The sequence below is a fragment of the Pleuronectes platessa genome, chromosome 19 (assembly GCF_947347685.1).
Source record: "Pleuronectes platessa chromosome 19, fPlePla1.1, whole genome shotgun sequence".
Classification (NCBI taxonomy): Eukaryota; Metazoa; Chordata; class Actinopteri; order Pleuronectiformes; family Pleuronectidae; genus Pleuronectes; species Pleuronectes platessa.
This window is the reverse complement of record NC_070644.1, coordinates 3,372,501-3,396,148: the sequence shown is the minus strand read 5'-3', so window position 1 is coordinate 3,396,148 and position 23,648 is coordinate 3,372,501. Positions and strand designations below refer to the sequence as shown.

The window sequence follows — 23,648 nt, the reverse complement described above, 5'->3', positions numbered from 1 at the left end:
GGTTAAAGATGAGTGAAGAATAACAAATGCTCACAGTCTTTCCCAATAATATTTAAAATGTCTTTAAGTCATCAGACATTCTAATGGAGGTCACATTCTGAAAGTATTTGAGTTGGAGCTGGAGGTTGTCATGGCACCTGCTCCTCCTGTATAAAGTATTTAATTATAAAGGGTCCATTCTAGAGTAGAGAAAACAACAATTTAGTGAAAACATCACCTTGATTATTTTATATTCGGTTTCTGACACTAGATTATTCACCTAAATTGTACACACTGGAACTTTAAGGTAATATTTTCTTCATAAACATTTTTCTAAAATATCAGAACGTTCCTAGGAAACTAACAACATGACTGATAACGTGTTAATAGGGCAGTGTTGAATATCTGTTATAGGTGATCGGGTGTAATCTGTGCACTTGCGTGTCCTTTTTAAAATATCGCTATATTAATAAATAGTTGTAATGCGCATGCGCAGAGGGAAAGTGACGGGTCTCTTTGATTTACTCCACGCTACACGCCGTAGTAGGTCGAGCACTGCGGCTTCGCACGACGCGGGCGACTCGGCCGCGGCGAACGGCCGTACTGGGTGAGCAAATCCGCGCACTCCTTGATTCTGTCGCATGTTTGGTGACGTCCAATAATCGACTCGCTGTGAAGTGTAGGAGGCCTGAAGACTTTTCTTATGTTTCTAAACGGCCGCTTGCTTGGATCTCAGCGTTCGGATGCTCGGACTCCGGTGCCCGGTGTGAGCGGGTGTGAACCGTTGTAGCGCTGGACGCCCTGAACCGAGCAGAGACGGTCGGACACGTTAGCCACCGAGTCGAAGCTACCGCTAACTGCCAGCGAGGAAGTGAGGGAGGAACAAAAATGACATCTCGGAGGTGAGTCTGGAAAACAGCGTCTGGAGGAAGAGGTTAGCGGAGCTAGCTTCAACTCCTCTCCGCGGTTGGGTAGTGGACATGTCGGTGAACGGGGTCCGGCTGGGCGGAGGGGTCTGGAGAGAAAAGGGATGGCAGGGGAGAAGCTAGCAAAGGAGCGCTTCGTGTAGCACACACCGGCAACTTGGAGCCAAGTCTGGAGATGTGTAGAAACTCTGCTATCAATCATACTGCTCTGCTCACCTTCCCTCCAGATGTTAGTTAGTAGTGGGCCAAGTTTAAACTAGCTGCCTTCAGGATCTAGCCTCTGAAAACCGACCACAACTGTTGTTATCTTAAGCAACTCAGGTCTGTTGTGATGTGAGCTGCTGTTGAAACCCCCACAAGTGAAATCAAGTGTTTTTGCACACGTACCTACACAGACCGCCCTAAAGACAACAGGTATACACAGCATCTGTTCATAGAGACCCGGATCTGGCTAGAAAGTGAGTTAACTTTGAACGTAAGAAGGGTCAGGGTGAGGAGGAACAACATCCAGGCCTGTCAGACATGTACAAGTTAGTGGTATAGGAGGAGCAGGCAGAAATGGCAGCAGTAAGATATGAAGAAACAGGGAGACACTGCATGTACTAACATGCAACAGTTTGGTTAAATGTTAGATACCCCGCCAGACATGTTTCAGGACATCACATAATAACCTACTGTGAATAATCCTTTATAAAGAATCAGTTGTTTGGTAAGAGATTCTTGATTTAACATCAACCGGACACATGACGTCCTGGCCGGTCACGATAACACTGATCATGTTTGTAGATACTTGATTTGAACAGAGATTCCTGGTGAGCACAGAGATTCGGACAGATTCTGCAGATTAAAGTGAAAACACCTTTCTTGTGTTAAACCGTGTCGACCATCATGTACAGTGAAGGTCAAACATCCAAAAAACCAACAATGACCAAAACACACAAGTTTCATGCAGAATTTACAAGTGTTTGAAGGGTGTTAGCATTGGTTTTGGCTATTTCATCTCGTGTTTATAGTGTTCTTCCAGGTTGTAGTTTCAGATCTGTGTCTTATCTGTGCTTAATCTGTCTGTAAGACATTCTTTCTTCGGGAAATAATAAAGTTAAAAGGTATTGTTAAGGTGAAAGAACGGTTGTGGCATCTATAGAATGAGCTTCATTGCAAGTTTGTTTGACAACAGTATCGTACGTGCCATGAAAAGTTGCACTATGGGGAATTTCAAAACATGGAGTCTTAATTCAAATTTTGGAAAGTATATATAGTGCACGATGAAGTGATTTTGGGGCTGATCATTGTTTTCTTCCTGTCAGGTGGTTTCACCCCAACATCACAGGTGTTGAGGCTGAAAACCTCCTTCTGACTCGAGGAGTAGATGGGAGCTTTTTAGCCAGACCCAGCAAGAGTAATCCAGGAGACTTCACCCTCTCAGTACGGTAAGTGATGGCATTAACACTAAAGCAATAAACCCGCATGAAATATTGAAGCACTCAAAGTTTCCAAATAAACCTTCTTGTGCTCGCTACTATTTTGTATGAGGATTGACATTGTTATGAAATACCAATCTTCCTGAGCCTCAGACAAGACTTTTCAGCTTGATGTTTTTATATTAGCGTTCTCTCATTTTTTAAAGTACTGTCCTCTTCTCTAGTCTAGTAGCTGTACATGCAAGAATGCCTTTGGATAGTTGCTGGTATTTTACGTTTTTTATAGTTAGTTGTGTCAGTTTTGAGTTAATTTAATAGTCTTTTTAAACCTAAGCTCAGAAACATGAGATATGTCCGCTATAAAAGATTACAAAATATATAGGTTATTAAAGCTGTAATTAATGGTGCATTAATGTAAACACAAGTCTAATCCTGCAAACAAAAGTCACATATGATTTGGCCCTGCTTCCAAACTGGTCAACAGCTCTTTAATAGAGACACTGCTCTCAGGCAAACACCAAATGCAGGTTGTAAACGTGCTGTAAACCCACTGAATACCATCCGAACAGAAAATGATTAAAGTATCTGATGTGATATGGGAGGAAACGGCGATACCCGCAGGTGAATGTGGTTAATGTGAAAGAAAACCGATATTCAAAAAGGTGATGTATTTAATTTGTAATGTTTCTCTTCTCACGTAAATGCTTTGCTCATACATTTGACATCACTTAATGAGATGATATGATGCGGCATATTCATCTGTTTTGCTGCGAGAAAACTCAACTAATGCAGCTTTGAAGGTGGTGTGTTATGCAAAGTATTAGTTATAAATTAAAGGCCCCTCCTCCAAAACTGCAACATCTTAAATATAAACTTTGTTAAAGGATGGTGGGAAGGCAGCAATATCCAAAGAAGGGTGATAAACCTTTCCCAAAAGTTTGCAGTTTTATCTCGGGGCCTGTCGAGTCATACATTTTTGAGATGAAGTATCATTAAGTCCGTAAATCTGATGTAGCCAAAGTTATTTTTGTAACAGTCATATTTTTGCTGCACGGCCTCTCATCTCCTGCCATATTTACTTCCTATGGAAACAAAACAAGTCTCCTCTTGTGGAAACAGAGACATTTCCACAGATAGACTCGCTTCAGATTAGTGATGATATGTTCAGTTCAGGGCTGCTGATAATGATTCATCTTCAGGTTATTTTTCAGTTAATCATGTGAGTGATCTGATCACTTGTTCTGTCTCAGCCATTATCTAAATATGTTTATAGTGATTAAAAAAGAAGAAGCTCACACTGTGGAATAAGGGACCAGTGAATGGTTGGCATTTTGCTTATTAAAACAACTTCAATTTTGATTTGATAACTTTTCTGTTTATAAGCAAATTGTTGTGGTTCTAATCGACAAAACCGATGAGCTGGAGCGAGTCAATGTTTGAATGAAATTTGTATTAGTTCCAAAGGAGTGTTCAATTAATCAACTAATCAAATAATAAATTCAAAATAAAACCCTAAGTAGTACCCAAGTAAGTTTTTAATTGTCTGTAAAAATATGATTGTGTAGCTTTGATATATTTGGAGTTAAACACAGAAGCATGAAATACAACAGGCTAAGCTGTGACTGTGGATTTGTTTAGAGGAACATTAGTTTCATTTCACAGTTTGTTTGTGTGATGATGATGATGATGATGATGAGGATGATGATGATGATTAAATGGTGATGATGATGATGATGATGATGATGATGATGATGATGAAGACGACGACAATGTTCCTGCCATGGATGATCAGATTTCTCTAAATGACTGATCTCTTGCAGGCGAAATGGAGCTGTCACCCACATTAAGATCCAAAACACAGGAGACTACTATGACCTCTATGGCGGAGAGAAGTTTGCCACCCTTGCAGAGCTGGTGCAGTATTACATGGAACATCATGGTCAATTGAAGGAGAAGAATGGAGATGTTATTGAGCTCAAGTATCCGCTCAACTGTGCTGATCCCACCTCAGAGAGGTGAGTGGTAACCTTGCATTTTTCAGGTTTGTGCTTCAATGTGGGCTTGATAACTGTCAAGACATCACCAGTTCCATTGGGAATCATTTTGGGATTTGAATTTGTCAAGTTGCCTTGCCAGCCAGAACATCAGGGTTAAAGTGTCCAGAAGTCAGGTTTTAGACATTTTTACGTTAAATAATCGTTCGTTAATCATGAATGACGGAAAGTTATTCTTGATATATCGCCCATCCCAACATCCCAAGTGTGTGTTGCACTTGTTTGTATGCGTACATTTCTGAAAGACTGAGACATTGCATTATGTAAATTAAAATAACAGCTGGAAAAACTGTGGTGCTAGAAATGGGTTTATTTAGGTTCCTCATCTCATATACCAAATAGCATTACAGAGAATTACTGTGGAAATGGATTTTTCCATGCTAAGAAAGAGGAACTGGCTGGGTGGTGTTTATACACTGTGGCACACTGTTTCCATTACATTCATCCACTTTGTCTTTTCCCTTCATAAAATATGTGCAGTCTTAAATCCAGTTGTTGGGCTAATTAAGAAAAACATGTGCCCATAAAAAAACATGACCACATTTTACATTCCCTCGAGATGAAATCAGTGTTTCCATCAATATGTCATGGTTGGGTGGCCATCGGCTCCTAATAACAGACATGGGGAGACGAAGTGTTCCCCAAAAAAAACTATTGAAATGTTTGAATGACTTATCTTACTGATTGTTATAAGGTACAAACACTAATATGATTAATACTAATATGGCTCAGGTTTTTGTTAATGGCCACACCCACCTGACCCATAATACTATTCTTTAAACGACCACCCAAAGCCTGGCCGACCTACTCAACTCCTCTACATGTTAGTCAACCTGTAGAGGAGCTTCTTTCTTACTTTTTCAATGGACTTTTATTCTCCAAAATTATCCCACATTACATATGCACAATTAAGATGAAAATGCATTTATCCACTGAATCAGATAATCAAATTATCCTTCTCTTTTTTCAATTAACGAGTGCAGTGATAACTCTAAACATGCCCGTTTGGCTTTGAAAAGATACTGAACAAGTGTCAGAATTGTAGCTTGTTAGGTTTATGTTGAATGATGAAATGGATCCTTACTGTAATGTGTTTGGCCCTTGATTGACATTGCTTGCAAACAATAAACACTCGTGTAAATAAAGAGAGTGATGACATTATGGTACAAGTTTATCCCAATCATCAGTGGAAGCAGATGTTTCCCTTTTTTTGATGTGAATTGTTCTTCAGTGAGTTGAATCCAGTTGGAACATGTGTTTTTTGCCAGATGGTTCCACGGACACTTGTCGGGCAGGGAGGCTGAGAAGCTGCTGACGGAGAAAGGGAAGAATGGCAGCTTCCTGGTGAGAGAGAGCCAGAGCCATCCAGGGGACTTTGTCCTGTCAGTTCGTACAGGAGATGATAAGACGGACAGCAGTGACAGCAAACCCAAAGTCACTCATGTCATGATCCGCTGCCAGGTGAACACACTCGTCATCTCCTCTGTCTGTCCCTGCCTGCCTACAATATTTCAATGTTACTGTGATGCATGCAGTTGTACAGTAATGTCCAGCTAATTCAAGACATTAACACTCCTTGTGGAGGTCTGATTCTGACAGATACAGATGTTAAGATGATCTTCTTTATCCCTTCAGCGATCCAGATGTTTTTAGTGGTTCTGTATGCATGCTGGTCAAATTCAGTGTGTTATCATTAGAGGAGGGGGAAATTATTACGATTTTTTTTTTTTTATGCATCGCTATCCAGACGTGGACGACTCTGCATCGATGCAGAGACATATCCGATTCATGTTTACCGCTATGTTCATGTTTTAGCGATGTTCCGCCACTGCATAACAATAACCACAGCTTCTTCAGGATTAGGAAAAACATGCATTAAAGGTCCGGTTTGCTGTTACTGTGTCAGTGTCCTGTCTGAGTGTCCTCCCCCCAGGCTTACTCTGTGTTTTTGATTCGCTTGAGAGATTATCGGCACGTATTTAAGCACTTGCGCACCGTGCGGACGTAGTAAATCTGCTCCAACCAACACGAGACGCACCCAGTCAGGACTTCAGGGTTACACTGCCCGGAACGACCAGGACATCGGGTTTAGTTTTAGTGGTTATCAGACACACACATGCACACATTGATCAAAGACTTGACAATAAAGTGTCCGTGGCTTTTTGTTCAGCATGACCTCAAGTATGACGTGGGTGGAGGCGAGAAGTTTGACTCCCTCACCGACTTGGTGGAGCACTACAAAAAGAACCCCATGGTAGAAACTCTGGGCACTGTGCTTCAGCTAAAACAGGTACATCCCCCATCTCATTTTGTATGTGTCCTAAATATTGTGATATAAAGCTGACTCACAGTCTGCCGTTTCCTGATTGTAATTTCTGTCCTGACTCATGTTCTCCACTGCAGCCCCTGAACACGACTCGTATTAACGCAGCAGAGATTGAAAGTCGAGTAAGGGAGTTGAGCAAACTAGCTGAGGCCACAGACAAGGTCAAACAGGGCTTCTGGGAAGAATTTGAGGTGAGCGGTTCTCTCTTTGATTATTCACATTACAAGTCCAAAATATACTATACTATATAATAATCTTTTTCTTTTGTCTATGTGAATTTCCCCACGAAACAAAAAATAACATACAGACATGCTCCTTCCAGACTTGCCCCTCGATACATAAATGTGATAGACATTTTTAAACCCTGAATAAGCTCAAGTCATTCTTATGTAAAAGTCAACAAGATAAAATCTTTCGGTAACACTTTGAGAACGGCAAAACTTTGAACAGAAAGCATAAAACTGAATTGTCATTGTTGAGGTGTGAGCAACATTCAGGTAAGAGCCAGTCTAGTGGAAACATAAACACAGAGTTGTTTACTACTACTAGTCTCTGAATTCCTGGGATTCTATGACGTGTCTTTAATGAATTAGCGGGACATTGAATATTACATATATTTTCCAATGTTGCCGTTGGCGGATATGTCAGAAAACATTTGTAGATTTGGAGCGGAGTTTGTAAATAAGATGCTCCACACAACACCCCCCCCAGATTTAAACATTCATGACCAGGTACTGCCAGCTACTTAGCATCTTCACATGTGAATGCGTCATTAGGCTGCAACTGCTAAATAAGCTCTGAAATCCTTCATTGAGGCAGAGAAAACTTGATATCATTACTTTTCCAGCTCGCTGCTGTTCTCCAGCTCCGACTCAATCCCTCTTGTTCACCAGATGCCAAATATCAAGCACTGACTCTGGATACCATCACTTTACCAGACACTGTAGATAAGGCCAACTGGGAATTACATGTTGAAAGGCCTTAGATATATATATATCAAGCGGGGTGATTTAAAGATGTTCTTTAGACTTGGCTGGAAATGACACTTTGAAATGTGACTTTTCTCGATCCAGACCTTGCAGCAACAAGAGTGCAAGCTGCTCTACAGTCGCAAAGAGGGCCAGAGAGCAGAGAACAAAAACAAGAACAGATACAAGAACATTCTGCCATGTGAGAAACGCTCTCTGCTCTTTCACTAGAACAACCTCTCAGTTTAACAGAGATGGGATCACATGAGGGGGTTTTGTTGACTGTTGTTCCTTCTGTTTCCAGTTGACCACACACGTGTGGTGCTGAATGATGGGGACCTAAATGAGCCAGGCTCAGACTACATCAATGCCAATATCATCATGGTAGTATCCGCTGTCATGGTAAACTCACTTCATCCTCAGGGGATTCAAATACACACACACACACACACACACACACACACACACACACACACACACGCATAAGTTTCTTCTGTACAGGATAATGTAAATGACTTGATGTAGAATTATATTAGTTGGATTCAATCTTTAGTTGGCCTGCATGTGTGGTCAGTCACATTTTGTTCTTTTTTTAACTCTGGAATGTATTTTTCTTTTGTACACTAAATGCTGACTGTTGTGTGTGTGTGTGTGTGTCGGCATATGTGTGCATGTGCAGCCGGAGCTGGACCCAAAGTCTAACAGTACCAAGCTGAAGAAGAGCTACATCGCCACTCAGGGCTGTCTGCAGAGCACAATCAGTGACTTCTGGAGGATGGTGTTCCAGGAGAACTCTCGAGTCATCGTCATGACCACCAAGGAGGTGGAGAGAGGAAAGGTGAGCAACATCAGTGAGGGCTGCATCTACAAAACGATAAGGATAATTATCGCTAGATGACTTTTCCTCAATAGAAATTTAAGACATGTTCGATGTAATGTCGATCCATGTTTTCACATACAACACAAACAACCAACGATAATGAGTATAGCGCCGCAGCGAACCAATCATGTGGCGGTAAAAGAGTTACAGCCGTGTCAGGGTAGGTGAACGCACACAGCGCAGAGCAGCAGCAGCACACATGCTAACGTTTGGACTCCTGCAGAATGGTGGACGACTCTGTATCGCTGCAGTGACATGAACACAATGATTTGTGTTTTTTCTGCTACTTTCATGGTTTTATCGTTTTCCACCGCTGAATAATTATGCCACTTCCCCTTCCCCCCCGACCTGCGCTCACTTACACTTTAACAATATTCACCATCACTGATCACAAGTTAATTTGACACGTGGGTCAATGACGTATAAGGATTTTCAACAGGCCAATTTTAAAATACAAAAAACAGTAAAATCTATTATAATTGTTCCGACATTAAGAATGTTGTGCACACATAAAATCATATAAGAATATCAAATTAATTGATTTGAGTGTTTTTTCACCTAGATGAATTGGCCGTGGCCTTAAAAAATGTCATTTGGTGCGACCGTGATTTATCTTAAAATTAATTAATTTCCTCAATATGCTTTTTTTTTTTTTTACAATTTTACAAAACTGTAAAGTCATTAGAAAAAAAGTAGATGCATTTCTTTTGAGTTTTTGTAAATAATTCTCATATTTTTGTTCTATAATGTCACAGTCCCCTTGTTAAATGTAGTTTACAGACTTATTTTTCCTGTAGAGCGCATAAAACTGACAAAAAATGTAAAAAAAATTCATTAATTTATGCATATTGTATCAGTGATTAATATTTCAGCCACAGAAAATTAATGTTTCACTTAGAATTTATTACAGGTCTTGCTATTATTGGTCGCACCACATGATGAGTGGTCGCTCCAAATGATATAAAAACCTCCCATTGTTTAAAGAGACCAATAAACAATAAATTCCATTCAAAAAATGTATTAAAACCAGATTTTATTCAAATTTGATAGAACTTTTATGAACACAAACATTATATATACATTTTTAATAAACAAAAACTCACAAACATTGAAGTGCAACACACATAGCTGTGAACAAACATTTCATTAAACTTTACCTGTAAATGTGGTGCACTTGGTTTAAGTCGCAGGCATTACTTTAATCCCAGACCTTTTTGAACTTTGCCCAATCTTGGACTTCCTCTTCCACAACTTCAAGGACCTGGCCTACATATTGAGGCTCATCATAGGTTACAATCACATCAACCAGATCTTGTGGAATGTTCTCCATTGATGGCGGCGTAATTTCTAGCAAAGCATTTGCCATATTTTTCCTTTCCCTGTACGCACTTGAGGAAGCTCTCCATTTTCTCTCTGTTTCTTTTTCTCTCTCTCTGTCAGCTCACTTGACTTAGCATATTGAATCTTCCCTGCTGTTTTCTCCTCTGGTAGCTGAAATCATGATGCCATAAAATCATAAAGTTGTTTTTGACTAATGATAGATGACAGCAGATGAACCTTTTAAGGAAAAAATGCATTTTCTCCAGACACATAAAGGCAAGAAGTACTTCATGTGGCTTTAGTTGTAGTTTTCAATTTTTCAAAGTTTTAACATACCTTTATCTTCTCCGAGCAAGGTACTTCGCTCTTGCTGCAGGGTCAGAATTAACACGCTGCCTATGGCGAGCGGTTTTTATTTTGCTTGGAAGTGGCATCTGGTAAAATAAATTAAAACAGTTATACATATACATAAATAAATAATAAATGAATATTACAAAAGTGAAATTACATGCTCAAATTTGTTGGCGATATTTTATCAAAATATTGTACAACATTAAACAAACCATTGTTTCTGAAATATAAGGAAAAAATTATCAAATTGCATAAAAATATTTTCTAAATAATACTAAAATAAGTATTTTATGTATATACATCCTTAATTTAACATAAAACCACTAAAACTCTTAATCTAGGACATATATCGCATGGTCGCACCACATGATATTTGGTCGCACCACACGATATTTGGTCGCACCACATGATAACTTCTAGTTCAGTCCAAATTAACAGGCACAGAATTGGACTCCTAAAGAAAACAAGCTAAGTTAGCACAAAAGGTCACTATGAAATGTATGATCGAAATATATATTTTAGGAAATAACTTAAAATTCATAGTTTTTTTGAGGTCGCACCACATGATATCCAAATGTGGCAACTACATACCAGCTCTTAAAAAGGTTATTTTTTTCCAAATTTGAGAGAGAGTTACAAACCTGTTCTTTCTTCCATGGGTCCTTGGCAAAATGGTGTATCATGCAACTTCCTGTCTATGAATGGATTTCAGCATAAAAGTCCCAAATTGGTAGTTTCTTGATGGTCGCACCACATGATATTTCATCAAATGGACATCATCGGAAAAAGTTTGTTTGTATACTATGATGGAAGTATTTATACAAATGCTATGCAATTGTGTACAGTACTAAAAAACACTTTGGAAATCATGCCAAATAGGGTAGAAAATAAATTTGAATAGATTTAGAGTAATTTCAAAGAAGTTTTCCATCGGCAGTCATGACCGGACGGTCGCACCACATGATATTTGACACCTTAAATAACAGAAACATTACAAATAACTAATATTTTTCAGGAAAATTACAGTGGGTACATATATGGGAGAGGTAGTACATATATATGATATTTCTTGGAGTATTTAAACCTTTCTTTTAACTGAGAAAATGTAGTCGGACAGAAAATATAGGCGTCACGTCAATGACCCACGTACGGACATTTACTTTGTGTTTGTTTAATTCTCTAGAGTTTATGAGACACGGGTTTAAACCTGCTACACAACACGAGACGTGACGTGCACATTCAGGAAATCAGGGTTAAACTGACAGAACAATCATCGGACTCATTACCCGACATCATCGATTAATAACTATATTTGAATAAAGGACTAGATGGTGAATATCCCATGTGATTAGCAGTTTGTGTGTGAACAGGGACAGAGACAAGCAGACACACAAACACGCCTGCAGACAGAAGTTCTTCCCGCAGCAATGAAGCAACGAGGTGTATTAACTTAATTATTGCGGATTCCTGTTTATCCAGGAACATAAATATGAATCATCATGTTTTTATGAAGAACAGTTCTACGTGCGGGTGATTCGAAAACAGCAGAGGAGCAGAATCAGTTGTTGTCCAGCAGGTTAATGCGTCTCAGTGCAGTGGAGCTGATTTGATTTATAATGTGATATATACCGATATCGACTGATATGACGTTTTTTTCGTAATATTTTTTTCCCCATATTGCCCAGCCCTAGCTGCACTGTAATTTAATGTGGATACACTTAAAAGGTTGTGTATATTACCATATATATTTTTTGCATTAATATATTTGCCAACAATATTTTTCTCTGTAAAGACGTGGTAGACTAACTACTGTGTTGTGACCCACACCTCTCTCATTGCTCAATCTCTTGTATTTTGTTTCTGTTTAAGACGGGTGTGCATGTAATGTTAGAAACCATTGTCCCGCCTCTCGTTTGTAAAGAGAAGTGACTCCGACTCTTATCAGCTGTAGTGTAAACATGACACCTAGGTGGACACATATATTTTCGTCTTTCAGAGACACTAACACTGTAAACTCACTTGTCACCTGCTAGCCGCCCTGCAGGCCCACTGAGTGCGCTCTGCCCAGAGCTGCAAGAGGGACTACACCTCTGTAAATACATTTACCAAGTGAAGGAGGCTCAAACAATGTCAGGAGTACAAACCAGTGAATGAGATGCCAAGCTCTTTGGGGCCGAATGAAAATGATACAGACAATTAATCAATATTCCGAATCGGTACTCATTAGACGGTAGCATCATAGGAAATGTGACAAATTGAATGTTATTGTGTCTCAACAGAGCAAGTGTGTGAAGTACTGGCCAGACGTGTCGGCTCTGAAGGAGTACGGCGCCATGCGCGTTCGCAATGTCAGAGAGACGACTGCACACGACTACACCTTAAGAGAGCTGAAACTGTCCAAAGTCGGACAGGTAAGTTTGTGTGGGTGTATATGTTTAAGCAAGTATAGTTCTCTGTGTAATCATAATGATAAACTTTAGTTCCCCAGCACCTTTCATACAATAACTTTTGGTTAAAGTGGTAATATGATACTGATATGAATTTTTGAGTGTAGAAAACATATTTTCTAATGGTCGTTTTGAGGCATAATGATGAGGTCATAACTTCTGAGATACAAAGTCAGATTCTATGAAGGCAGAATTGTTGCAGTTTTGTTTGACGACACTGATGGATGCTTTAAAGTTTTATTTTAATTACACCCAAGGTTTTCTGTTTAGCTTTTTTCAAGCAGCATTTGACATATAGTGTGAACTGCCCTTCATGGTCTAGGTCATAAATTATTGCTGCATGTTTTTTCAATATCTTTTTAGAAAATACGTTATAGATTTGTATTTAGGTGTAAGGCTGGTGATAGTCTATATTTTTGTTCACATGAAAAGACCAAAACCAACTGTGTGTTACTAGTCTCTCATTGCGTTGACCTTTTCAGCTTGTCTTGGTCACTCAGGCCATTGGCTCCTATCGAAGTGATAAATCTTCCTGTGTGTGTATTTAGGGAAACACAGAACGTACAGTTTGGCAGTACCACTTCAAGGCCTGGCCGGACCACGGCGTCCCCACTGACCCGGGAGGCGTACTGGACTTCTTAGAGGAAGTCAACCTGAAACAGGAGAGCATACCGGACGCTGGGCCTATAGCGGTACACTGCAGGTACACAAGCATGTCACATACTTGAACACGCCTTAAATCTTCTCTAACAGACACAAATATATAGAATAGAGGAGACAAATACTTTGTCTTATGTTCTGCAGTGCAGGGATCGGGCGGACAGGAACGTTTATAGTGATTGACATCCTGATAGATGTGATCAGAGAAAAAGGTGAGTCTGCTTTTCATGTGTCAATACAGAGATTTAACACAGTTCCGTTTACACTTAGGCACATCAACGCACTGTAGTACAGTGTAAATTAACACAACTGTCCATTGTTTTGGACACGGTTATAAATGTATTTATTCAATATTGTTTTACCATTGAGGTCATAAGTGAAGTTCTGGTACTGGAATGAATCTACAGCAGGACCTTTCATTTTTTTGAAATTTCAGCAATATTTGAATATTAAAAACTGTGAAAAGGTTGATCTTATGGCATAGCTGTTGCATTGAATTGTGAGATTGTGATTGTGAGATTGAGATTGTACAGGTGTACAAGTAAAGCAGCCACAGAGCATAAATGTGAAGAGCAGCGTAAAGCATGAACAGAACAATAGAAAACAATAGACTTAAACAGGAATCACTGGATTATGAAGGAGGAATACTTAAGATATTTGGCAGTTAAGAACACTCTCAGGTATTTAGTAACAAAAACAGGGAAATCAAACTAAAGCAGGCTCTTCTTAATGCCTTTTAATATTAAAAATAGATTATATTTGTGGTTTCTTTTATATCATTATTTGATATTTGCAGATGTGACTGAAATCATGTTGCGTCAGAGTTATCATTAATTGTGTGACTTGGGGCAAACAGGATCACACACAACATGAATATGAATATTGTCTGTCTGACCAGCTTACTTCTGTCATGTTGTGCTAGGGATGTGTCAGAGTCAAATGTTTTTTTTTACGCTGCAGGGGTGGACTGTGACATCGACGTGCCAAAGTCCATCCAGATGGTTCGTTCTCAGCGCTCTGGGATGGTGCAGACCGAGGCGCAGTACAGATTCATCTACATGGCTGTACAGCATTACATAGAAACATTGCAGAGACGCATAGAGGAAGAACAGGTGAGCAGTGGACAACCCTTCACGTTTTTTAGTCGGGATTTGTTTCTGCTCCGGTCTCTAACCTTACCCTGTTCTCCCCTCTGCAGAAAAGTAAGATTAAAGGGCGTGAGTACACTAACATTAAGTACTCCATGTCTGACCTGACTGGGGGAGAGCAGAGTCCTTTGCCACCTTGCACTCCCATTCCTACTCCCACCTGCACAGAGTAAGTAATGCTGCTGCTTAATGGCTGCTGTTAGGAGGCTCTTAGAGTTTTTTGTTTCCTGTGAAATTCTTTAAAGCTTTTAGGGTTTCCTTGTTAAGGAAGTCTAGTCGGTACTTTCTTACCTGAGTGTGTGCATCTGTTGCCAGGATGAGGGAGGACAGCTCCAGAGTGTATGAGAACGTGGGCCTGATGCAGCAGCAGAAGAGCTACAGATGAGATTCACCTTTGACCCCAGTGCTCTTTCAGTTCCAGGTAAATACGGCAACGTGGTGCTTATTGTATAGAACTATAATTTTGCAAAAGCAACTTTTCAAATTCAAGCAGACAGTTGCTGTGTAAAAAGAATGAAGGGGTGGAACTGCCTCTAATCTACTGCTCACATGATAAATTCAGCATAATGTCCTGGATGGGGTGGGGGTGGGGGGGGGGGGGGGTACTCGGCATGTCAGAAGTGAAGTGAGTCAGCTTGTGCACATCCTGATTAACAGGAGTAGATATGCCAGATGGCCAATTCACCTATAAAGTTGTTGTTGTTCCTGAGAGGTGTGTGCACAATGATGGTGGGCAGAGTGAAAATCAATACTTTATGAAAACCTATCTAACTTAATATCAACAAGTAAAATCGACATCTCTGACATTGCTTCCTTTGTGTCTCCGTTCCCTCTCTCTCCCCTTGGCTGGGTTTCACACGTGTCTCCCATCACCCGTGTCCTTCTTTACAAATTAAAAGCCTTCTGTCCAGTAATGTCATTATCGACAACTGAAAACACAGAAAATATTTTTGCCATACAGTTTTAAATGTTAGAAAATTTGTCATCAGTGTATTTCAGCTTATTGGGCTAACAAAAGATGTATTACTGCTTTAACAAACGTCAGTCACTTTTTGTTATTCCTTGTTGAAGAGAAATATATCATGGCAAATATATGACACAGGTCTCTCTGCAGGTCAGGTCAATAAAGTATTAGTCAAGTATTCTTCCTGGAATTAAAGTCATGTTCAATTTGTTTCTGTCCCCTTCAGGATCTTGATACCTGACAGTTTATTCGCCAGCCACACCTTGACGCCTGAGACTTGACCGTAATGACATGGAACCATTGAAACGCACGCACACACACAAACACACACTCACACACAATGAAAGAGACCAGACTCCAGGGTCCTCCTGTTCTCGCTCATCTTCCATGAACATTTGCCCTCTAGTTGAATTCTAAACCACTGTGATCATCAGAGGAGCCTTTGAGAAGCCTAAAACACTAAATCCCCACTAATCCACAGTCTGAGTTTAGCCTTTGTAAAGTCTCCCCTCAACAAGGGCTGCACACAGTGAGCACTCTCCTCAGAGGGAATAACCTAATCTTAGCTCTGCTCTCATTTTTCTATCTTTTTTTTTTTTTTTATTAACCAAAGGAAAGATTAGATTGTGTTGTGTCAATGGAAGTGAGGAGTTTCCTCAATAACACCTGTAACAAAACCACAAATGATTTTATTTACATTTCTCTATCTGGCCTGATGCTTCTTTAAAGCAGTGGGAGACAAAACTGGGTCAAAACTTCCAGTGACTATTTTCCAGTTTTCACTGTGCTTATATAGAGCAATGTTTCTGAATGAAGAAGTAATGGCAACATTTTAGTGTAATATCATATTTACAGTTGATCTGTTGATTCATAATTCACTGACTTCTAAACATGAGTTTTTTTGTGTGTGTGCCAGAACCGCCTTGAAGAGAAATTCAGGCTGTTCAGAGAATTAATTAACTTTTTTTTTTTTCTACTTCACATGGGTGTAATATGCTTTTGTTGGGATACACAGTGTCTGTTAGTTAACCATTCCTGAGCTCAAGCCTAATGTCCTTAATGCTGCACCTTTTATTTAGCAGCTTAACAGTTACAGTCAAGCCTTGATTCACCGGTTGGATTTATTTATGATCTAATCTGCGGTTAATACAGGAGTTTCGCAAGGGAGGGGGGCGTCCATATTTGATTTTTGCCCTCCCCTTTCATGCCTGCACTTCTATGTCAAAGTCAGTCAGTGGCATGTAAAGATTTCAGGGGAGTCTGTTGTGTATCTCTGTTGCAGGCATCACTACAGACGCATGACTGCCAAAAAGAAAACCTTAAGTTTCTTCTTCTTCTTTTTTTAAGTGCATATTACTTTTTTCATTCTTTCTTGTTATTTTTTTAAAGAAAAATGCCTTTTGTGTACCATTGCCTATTTTGAGCACTACATGTACTTAAGTTTAAGAGTAACTATTTTAAAAAGCAATCACACATCTCTCAGCCTTGGCAGCATAGACGGCCATGGTTGTGGTTATAGAATGTTGGGCCTGTTCTAGTCAGCTGGATTCAGTACTTACACAGACACACATGTACGTGAACACACACACACACCCACAAACACCCACAAGTATACAGTTTTTCAAGAGGAGAGTATTTTCTTGTGTCCTGTTAACCATTTAAATGAATTGTCTAATATTTTTGGGAATTTCACTCATCCCACTTTCCTCAGTCAGATGAGAAGATGGACACCGCTCTCATGTTCGTACGCTACATATGAAGCCAGCCAGCAGTTTAGAGAATTAGCATAGAGACTGATGAACAGTCTAACAGAGACAGACTCTACGATCTCTTTGTAAATAAAACAGGGAATTAACAAACAAAACATCATGTGTTTATCGGTGAGCTTTAGAGTGGGCTGGTAAATAGAAGGTTGTAACCACTCAAGTGTGCGTTCTAACCATTAAGCCACACCCAGCGGCTGATTAGCTTAGCACAAAGAAGCACAAAGATTGGAACAAAATCCACCCATCAGCGCCTGCTAGGCTCAATAATTGTGGTTCAGGCGTCTCCATAGAGATGAAGCTTGGCTAGCTGTCTCCTAGCTTAGCTCAGACGATTGCCTGTCAGTACTGGCCTCATATGTACAAATATGAGAGTGGAATCAAGCTTCCTGTCTTAACTTCACACAAGAAAGCATATTTCCCAAGATGTTAACTGTTCGATTAACTTCTCAATCGGTTTCAGTATTGGGGGATGTTGCATATTTTGTATTCTAGTGAGAAACACACTCACACTTACTCATTTCAAACATGTGGCCTAAGTATTTTCATCTGTCAAGCCTTCCCAGCTTCTGCACATTGGCTCACCATCACCCGCCTTGAGAAACTGAAGTCTTATGATTGAACTTACTGTAACAGTGCTGACTCAGAATCTCTCAGTAACAGAAAAGGGAAGCGGCGGCTCTTCTCTTTGCCTCTGAGGGACAGTTCTTAACCACCACTGATCAAGGATTGAACAGCCTCTTTGTGTAACATAAAAACTCATGAAATCAGTGTTTTTTTTCTCCCGGGCTGCTTATAACATTCATCTGCTGCTTCATAGCAAGTGTTCTTTGAAACTTCCCCCGGGCGAACGCCATCCACTGACTGAGTTAATTAGAGCTGCAGTGTGGTGGGGTTTTCTGTATGCAGTTTTGTCATCGAATGGATGAGTTTGTCTAATGTTTAGTGGAGTGCATGTTGTGGTGTTTCTTGTCCTGTGGTGTGTGTGTGAGAGAGTGTGTGCAGGGATGTGTGAATGTGCTGTGAGAATGTGGTTTCCTTATCAGCCATAAGGTCTACTTTCTTTTCCCGCAGATGATAAAACTGCTTTCCATTTATCATGTAAGCAATTAAGATGCATAGATGTGCCTTCTATGCATATGCCTATGTGTATGTGATAGGTATTACAAAAAAAACAGTGCTCTTTAGTTACCACCGCCATTCAAGAACCTGTAACACTTAAATGTGAATTCTTTCATCCTGAACATCCTGAACAAAAAAGGAAAAATGGTGATTGCGATGCAAACAAACTATATTTTTTAACATGTATATTGTACATGAGTACCGGGTAGAGGAGAATGTACTTACTAAAACATATCTACTTGCCAATAAGATATACTGTATGTATATTCCTACAGCTTTCTCTCTGACACAGAGAGGGACCTCTCACAAAGCTTAAGAGGTTTATTGTATGACTTTCAATGCAGTTAACCATGTTAACTTCCTCAATAACAATAAATGGCTAGCTCATGCCTCATTAACTTGGTGTTTTTGTCTGTTTTTGTGTGAGTCACTCATTCATAAAGTTTGATTGACCATTGTACTCGATGTTGGAACAAGATGGAACGTGTTGATGTTTTCGCCATCATTTTTTACAAGCCTGAGGCAAAACTCACATTTAGGGTTAATGATCAGGTTGTAATATGCATGTGTCAGCGAGATGTTGGATTTGGAGCTTGATAAGACTCTTGTTACTGTGAAGGTGAATGTGACCTAAATCATATTGTTTCAGTTATTTAAGGTGTAGTACTCCAATATGTCAGTCTGCCATAACCTAGTTATAAGTGTGTATATATATATATATATATATATATATGTGTGTGTGTGTGTGTATATGTGTGTGTGTGTGTATATGTGTGTGTGTGTGTATATGTGTGTGTGTGTGTGTATATATATATGTGTGTGTGTATATATATATGTGTATGTGTATATATATATACACATATATATACGTTTTGTGTATATATATATATATACACACAAGTGTTTTCTCATTTGGGGAAGTGTTGTGGTTCTCGAAAGTGCCTTGAGATCATGTATGCTGTGATTTGGCAATATATGTAAGTAAAATTGAATTGAATTGAAAATCATTTGCAGAGAGAAATTGACATACTATATATGGGTTATTCAAGAGTGGGATCTTTCAGTTTGAGAGCAGTACTTATTGATATCTGGTACAGATTTTATAACGCTCTCACTCAAAACCCTGCCCTTTCACTCAAATATACCCTACAGGCATACAAACGTGGAATACTATCGTTTGGTGAGTTAACACAGACTCAAAAAAATCAGTGAGCTAATCTAAGACAACATACTTTTCATTTGCACAAAAGCATCGTGTGAAGCAGACGAAGCGTAGGAAATCTGAACAACATGTCTGAGTGCAAGTACACAATTTGAGCACAAGCAGGAGCTATTTCAGTACGATGGGAGGGGTTTGCATTAGAAAGCATTACAAAAGCTGAACTTGAAATTAATATGTGCGGCTTTCAAACTGACAGACCACATGCTTGAATGATGACAGAAAAAGAAAGACAATACTAGCACTCCTGAAAATTCATAGATGAAACGACGGAAGTCGTTGAAATACTGAGGGAAGTTGAAGTGGTCAAATCCAACTAAAATCAATGAAGAAAGAAGCTGGAAGTATCGAGCAGAGACGCTGAATGAAGTTGAAAGTTAAGTTCAAGTACAGAATATCTGAATTTAAGTTGCATACAGTGTTAGTGTAAGTGCAAGCGCTGACGAGACAAGGATGTCAAATGTCTGTATAAAAAAGATTTAAGCAGCAGAAATAGGAGAAACGTGAAAGCAGTTGAAATGACAAGAGAAATCATTGAATACAATTCAAGTGGACTGAAAGCAGCTGACATACAGGTTTGCAATCTCTGTGTCAGCTCAAGTGCAAGGTGTGAAAGTAACTGATCCGAAGAGTAAAACCAGGTGGTGTCAGTAAGTCAGCAGTGAAAGCAGGGGAAATGTCACTAAAGGTGTAAATTAATGAAAGTTAAATCGCTCATTTAATTAGAAAACCCATGAGTCGTGTTGCCAAAAAATTTGCAAATCATTATTGTTTACAACCAGAAGGCACACAGAAATTAAACTCCACCTACATGCAACTAAAAATTAACCCTGACCTCTCCTTTCTTCTCTTTTTGGTGAAGTTATTAGATTATATCGCTTTTGGTTGTAAGTGCATTACACCTCACCTGGAGACCTGTGAGCACTGAACAGGGACATTAGTTTGACTAATACTGTTTGCCTCACAGGACCAAGCACAATCAGACATGAGCTTAATGTGATTAATGACATCTGGCCAGAAGACAAGAAAGACCTGAGAAACAATGCACTAAATGAATTGACACTAATGAACGACAATTTCCTTTACTTATTTACTGTGTCACACATTTCTGTCCTTCATTAGATTCTTTTTTTTCTTTGCTCAGGCTCACATACTGTATTTACCACCATGTACTCTTCCATTATGTACAGGTCATATAAATGCAATATAGTTAATTTTCATGTCTACAATTTAAGTATCTTTCATATATTATGGTTTCTGATTTTGTAGCAGGGATGGGAAATGTGCAATGTTTGTTCCTGGGCAGGAGGCAGTGAAGGAGATCAGTAAAATACCACAAGGCATGATGGTCATTCACGCGACAGAGGGTAAAGGTGAGTCACGATTTTCTGCGTGTGTTCTTGGAGTGCGAGGCTGGATTACCAAGCAGGCAAAGCAAGCAACTGCCCAGGGGCCCAAGATCTCCAGGGGGCCTCAGACCTCCAGGGGAGCTCAGACCTCCAGGGGGGCTCAGACCTCCAGGGTGCCCCAGATCTCAAGGGGCTCAGAAAACACGAGATTCCCACCACATCTTTTGGATTGTGCTACATAATTTGATTAATTATAATCTAGATTAAGAACCTTTTTCAATTTACTACATTCAAATTTAGCTTGAAAAAATAACTAATCTATCACATACTATGAAGCTGCAGCCAGTGATTCATTTCATTTCATGATCAATGTTAATATTTAATTTATATTGTGAAAAAGTCTTCTTTCCCTGATGCCAAAGTTAACATTGTCAAAATAAAAAAAATACAATATTTCTTTGTCACTTTCCTTAAAGGTTCAGTGTGTAGAATTTAGTGACATCTAGAGAGAGAACCTGTGGTAGCCTTCAGTTGTCATAAAAACTCAAAAGGTGTTTAGTTTGTCCAGTTTGGGCTACTGTAAAAACATATATAAATATAAAGGGCCCATTCTAGGGTTAAGAATTTAGATGATAAGCGACTAGTGAAAACATCACTAGGATTTTTTTTTATTCGATTTCTTCCATTTCGCCCTTTCACCTAAATCTTACACACTGGACCTTTAATTAAACAAATATATGAATCATTTATCAGAGTTGTTGACAGTTCCTTTTCTACTAATCATCCTTTCTTCAGCCCATGCATGATCTATACAGCTTATCCTGTACGGGTCATGTCCCCCGCTGGAGCCGACCCCAGGTGGCATCGGGTGATAGGTGGGGTACATCCTGAACAGGGTCGTCAGCCTATCACACGGCAAGCAAACAGAACATACAACCATTCACACTCACAGTCAATTCAGTCTCCAGTCAACCTAACGCCAATATGCACATCTTTGAACTGGGGGAGGAAACTGGATAACGAAGAGAATGTACAAACTCAACATCAGTGAATCCACCTCAGCTCTATTAGCTCTGGTTGGTTTCTGGTGCCTGGAGAAATGATAGATGTTGGTGTGTAGCATGACTAAAGGCTGAACTTTCTTTAAATGTCAAGTCGTATTACATCTATAATACTGAGCCCTAACCACATGGATGTGTGTTCGAGAGCTGGCTCTATAAAACCCACCATCATTCTCACTGGTAACACAGTGTTTATCAATCAATCAAATTTTATTTGTATAGCCCATATTCACAAATTACAATTCGTCTCATAGGGCTTTAACAGGGTGTGACATCCTCTGTCCTTAACCCTCAGCAAGAGTAAGGAAAAACTACTAAAAACCCTTTTAACAGGGTAAAAATACGTAGAAACCTCAGAGAGAGCCACATGTGAGGGATCCCTCTCCCAGGACGGACAGAAGTGCAATAGATGCCACGTGCAGGAAAACATCATCAAGATTAAAGTCTTCAAGATTAAAGATTAAAGTCTCTAACAGCATTTGATGAGAGTAAACTTCCCGAAGGACAACCCCAACATGACATGCCAAGCAGTCCCGCTGCGATCACAGTCCATGGTCAGCAACCAGCAGGACCACGATCCACCATCCAGACCAGACGCCACTCCAGTCCTCAGTCACCGTCCACCGCCGCCCACCAGGACCCATCACGAGCCGCCGCCGCGGTCCTGGTCCAATGCCCGTACCCGATGGCCAACGCGACACAGGGTCCGCAACACTGGGTCCAACACCACGACCCCCGGTGCGCGATCAACAAACCGCAATCCATGGTGCGGCCACAGAGGCCCTGGATCTGCTGGTGATAAAGCAAAGGGATTCCGGGGAAGGGGGATAGGGATGGAGAAGAGGAAGGAGAAGCTGGAAAAAGAAGCTCCGTGTGTGTCATGTGTCATAAAATAGAGCAAGTAACGTACTGGCGCACTAATTAGCTCTAACTATAAGCTTTATCAAAAAGGAAGGTTTTGAGCATACTCTTAAATGAAAAGATGGTATCTGCCTCCCGAACTGAAAGTGGTCGATTATTCCACAGCCGAGGGGCTTGATGGCTGAAAGCTCTGGCTCCTACTCTACTTTTAGAGACTTTAGGGACGACAAGTAGGCTTGAATTCTGGGAGCGGAGTGCTCTAGTGGGTTTATAAGGTACTAACAGCTCTTTAAGGTAAAAAGGCGCTATATTATTAAGGGCCTTGAAGGTGAGGAGAAGAATTTTAAGTTCTATTCTAGATTTAACTGGAAGCCAGTGTAGCGATGCTAATACTGGAGAAATGTGCTCTCTTCTCTTTGTTCTCGTCAGGACACGTGCTGCGGCATTTTGGACAAGCTGTAGAGTCTTTAACGACTTACTGCTGGAGCCAGATAATAATGAATTACAATAGTCCAGTCTCGATGTAACAAAGGCGTGGACTAGTTTTTCTGCATCTTTTTGCGAAAGGACATTTTTGAGATATTACGCAAGTGGAAAAAGGCGGTTCCTAAGTTCCTGACTGTTTTGTTTGAAGCAAGGGCAATGTCGTCTAGCGCAGTTATATCATTAGATAATGTATATCTAAGGTGTTTGGGGCCAAGTATTATAACCTCTGTTTTGTCTGAGTTTAATAAGAGAAAATTGCGGGTCATCCAGGTTTTTATGTCCTTGAGACATGCTCGAAGTTTAGTTAATTGATTACTTTGTTCAGGTTTTATTGATAAGTATA

The 23,648-nt window shown here is 39.9% G+C and overlaps 1 protein-coding gene and 1 long non-coding RNA gene across 4 annotated transcripts; one reads left to right on the top strand and one right to left on the bottom strand.

The window, feature by feature from the left end:
• Positions 1-608: 608 nt before the first annotated feature.
• Positions 609-18,727, top strand: ptpn11a (protein tyrosine phosphatase non-receptor type 11a). Of its 2 annotated transcripts, none has more exons than XM_053411551.1 (16): positions 609-881; positions 2,213-2,335; positions 4,147-4,341; positions 5,649-5,841; positions 6,551-6,670; positions 6,784-6,897; positions 7,780-7,876; positions 7,979-8,058; positions 8,354-8,512; positions 12,505-12,636; positions 13,221-13,375; positions 13,477-13,544; positions 14,293-14,444; positions 14,531-14,649; positions 14,796-14,901; positions 15,671-18,727. In XM_053411551.1, exons 1-15 carry the CDS (start codon positions 868-870, stop codon positions 14,863-14,865), a joined length of 1,791 nt encoding a protein of 596 aa, XP_053267526.1. In that variant the 5' UTR covers positions 609-867; the 3' UTR covers positions 14,866-14,901; positions 15,671-18,727. The 2 variants fall into 2 exon arrangements, with proteins under 2 accessions (XP_053267526.1, XP_053267525.1); XM_053411550.1 differs by having other exon boundaries at positions 7,979-8,076.
• On the bottom strand, positions 9,568-11,363 carry LOC128425075 (uncharacterized). Of its 2 annotated transcripts, XR_008333088.1 has the most exons (3): positions 10,867-11,363; positions 10,211-10,308; positions 9,568-10,045 (listed from the first exon to the last, which is right to left on the bottom strand). It is a non-coding gene; the product is annotated as an uncharacterized LOC128425075 (long non-coding RNA). The 2 variants fall into 2 exon arrangements; XR_008333087.1 differs by having other exon boundaries at positions 10,211-11,363.
• Positions 18,728-23,648: the final 4,921 nt, after the last annotated feature.

Excerpts from the sequence above, each read along its gene's own strand:
- ptpn11a (XM_053411550.1), top strand. Across the intron at positions 8,077-8,353 it reads TGGTAGTATCCGCTGTCATG|CCGGAGCTGGACCCAAAGTC; the intron begins GTAAACTCACTT and ends GTGCATGTGCAG. Across the intron at positions 14,650-14,795 it reads CCTACTCCCACCTGCACAGA|GATGAGGGAGGACAGCTCCA; the intron begins GTAAGTAATGCT and ends ATCTGTTGCCAG.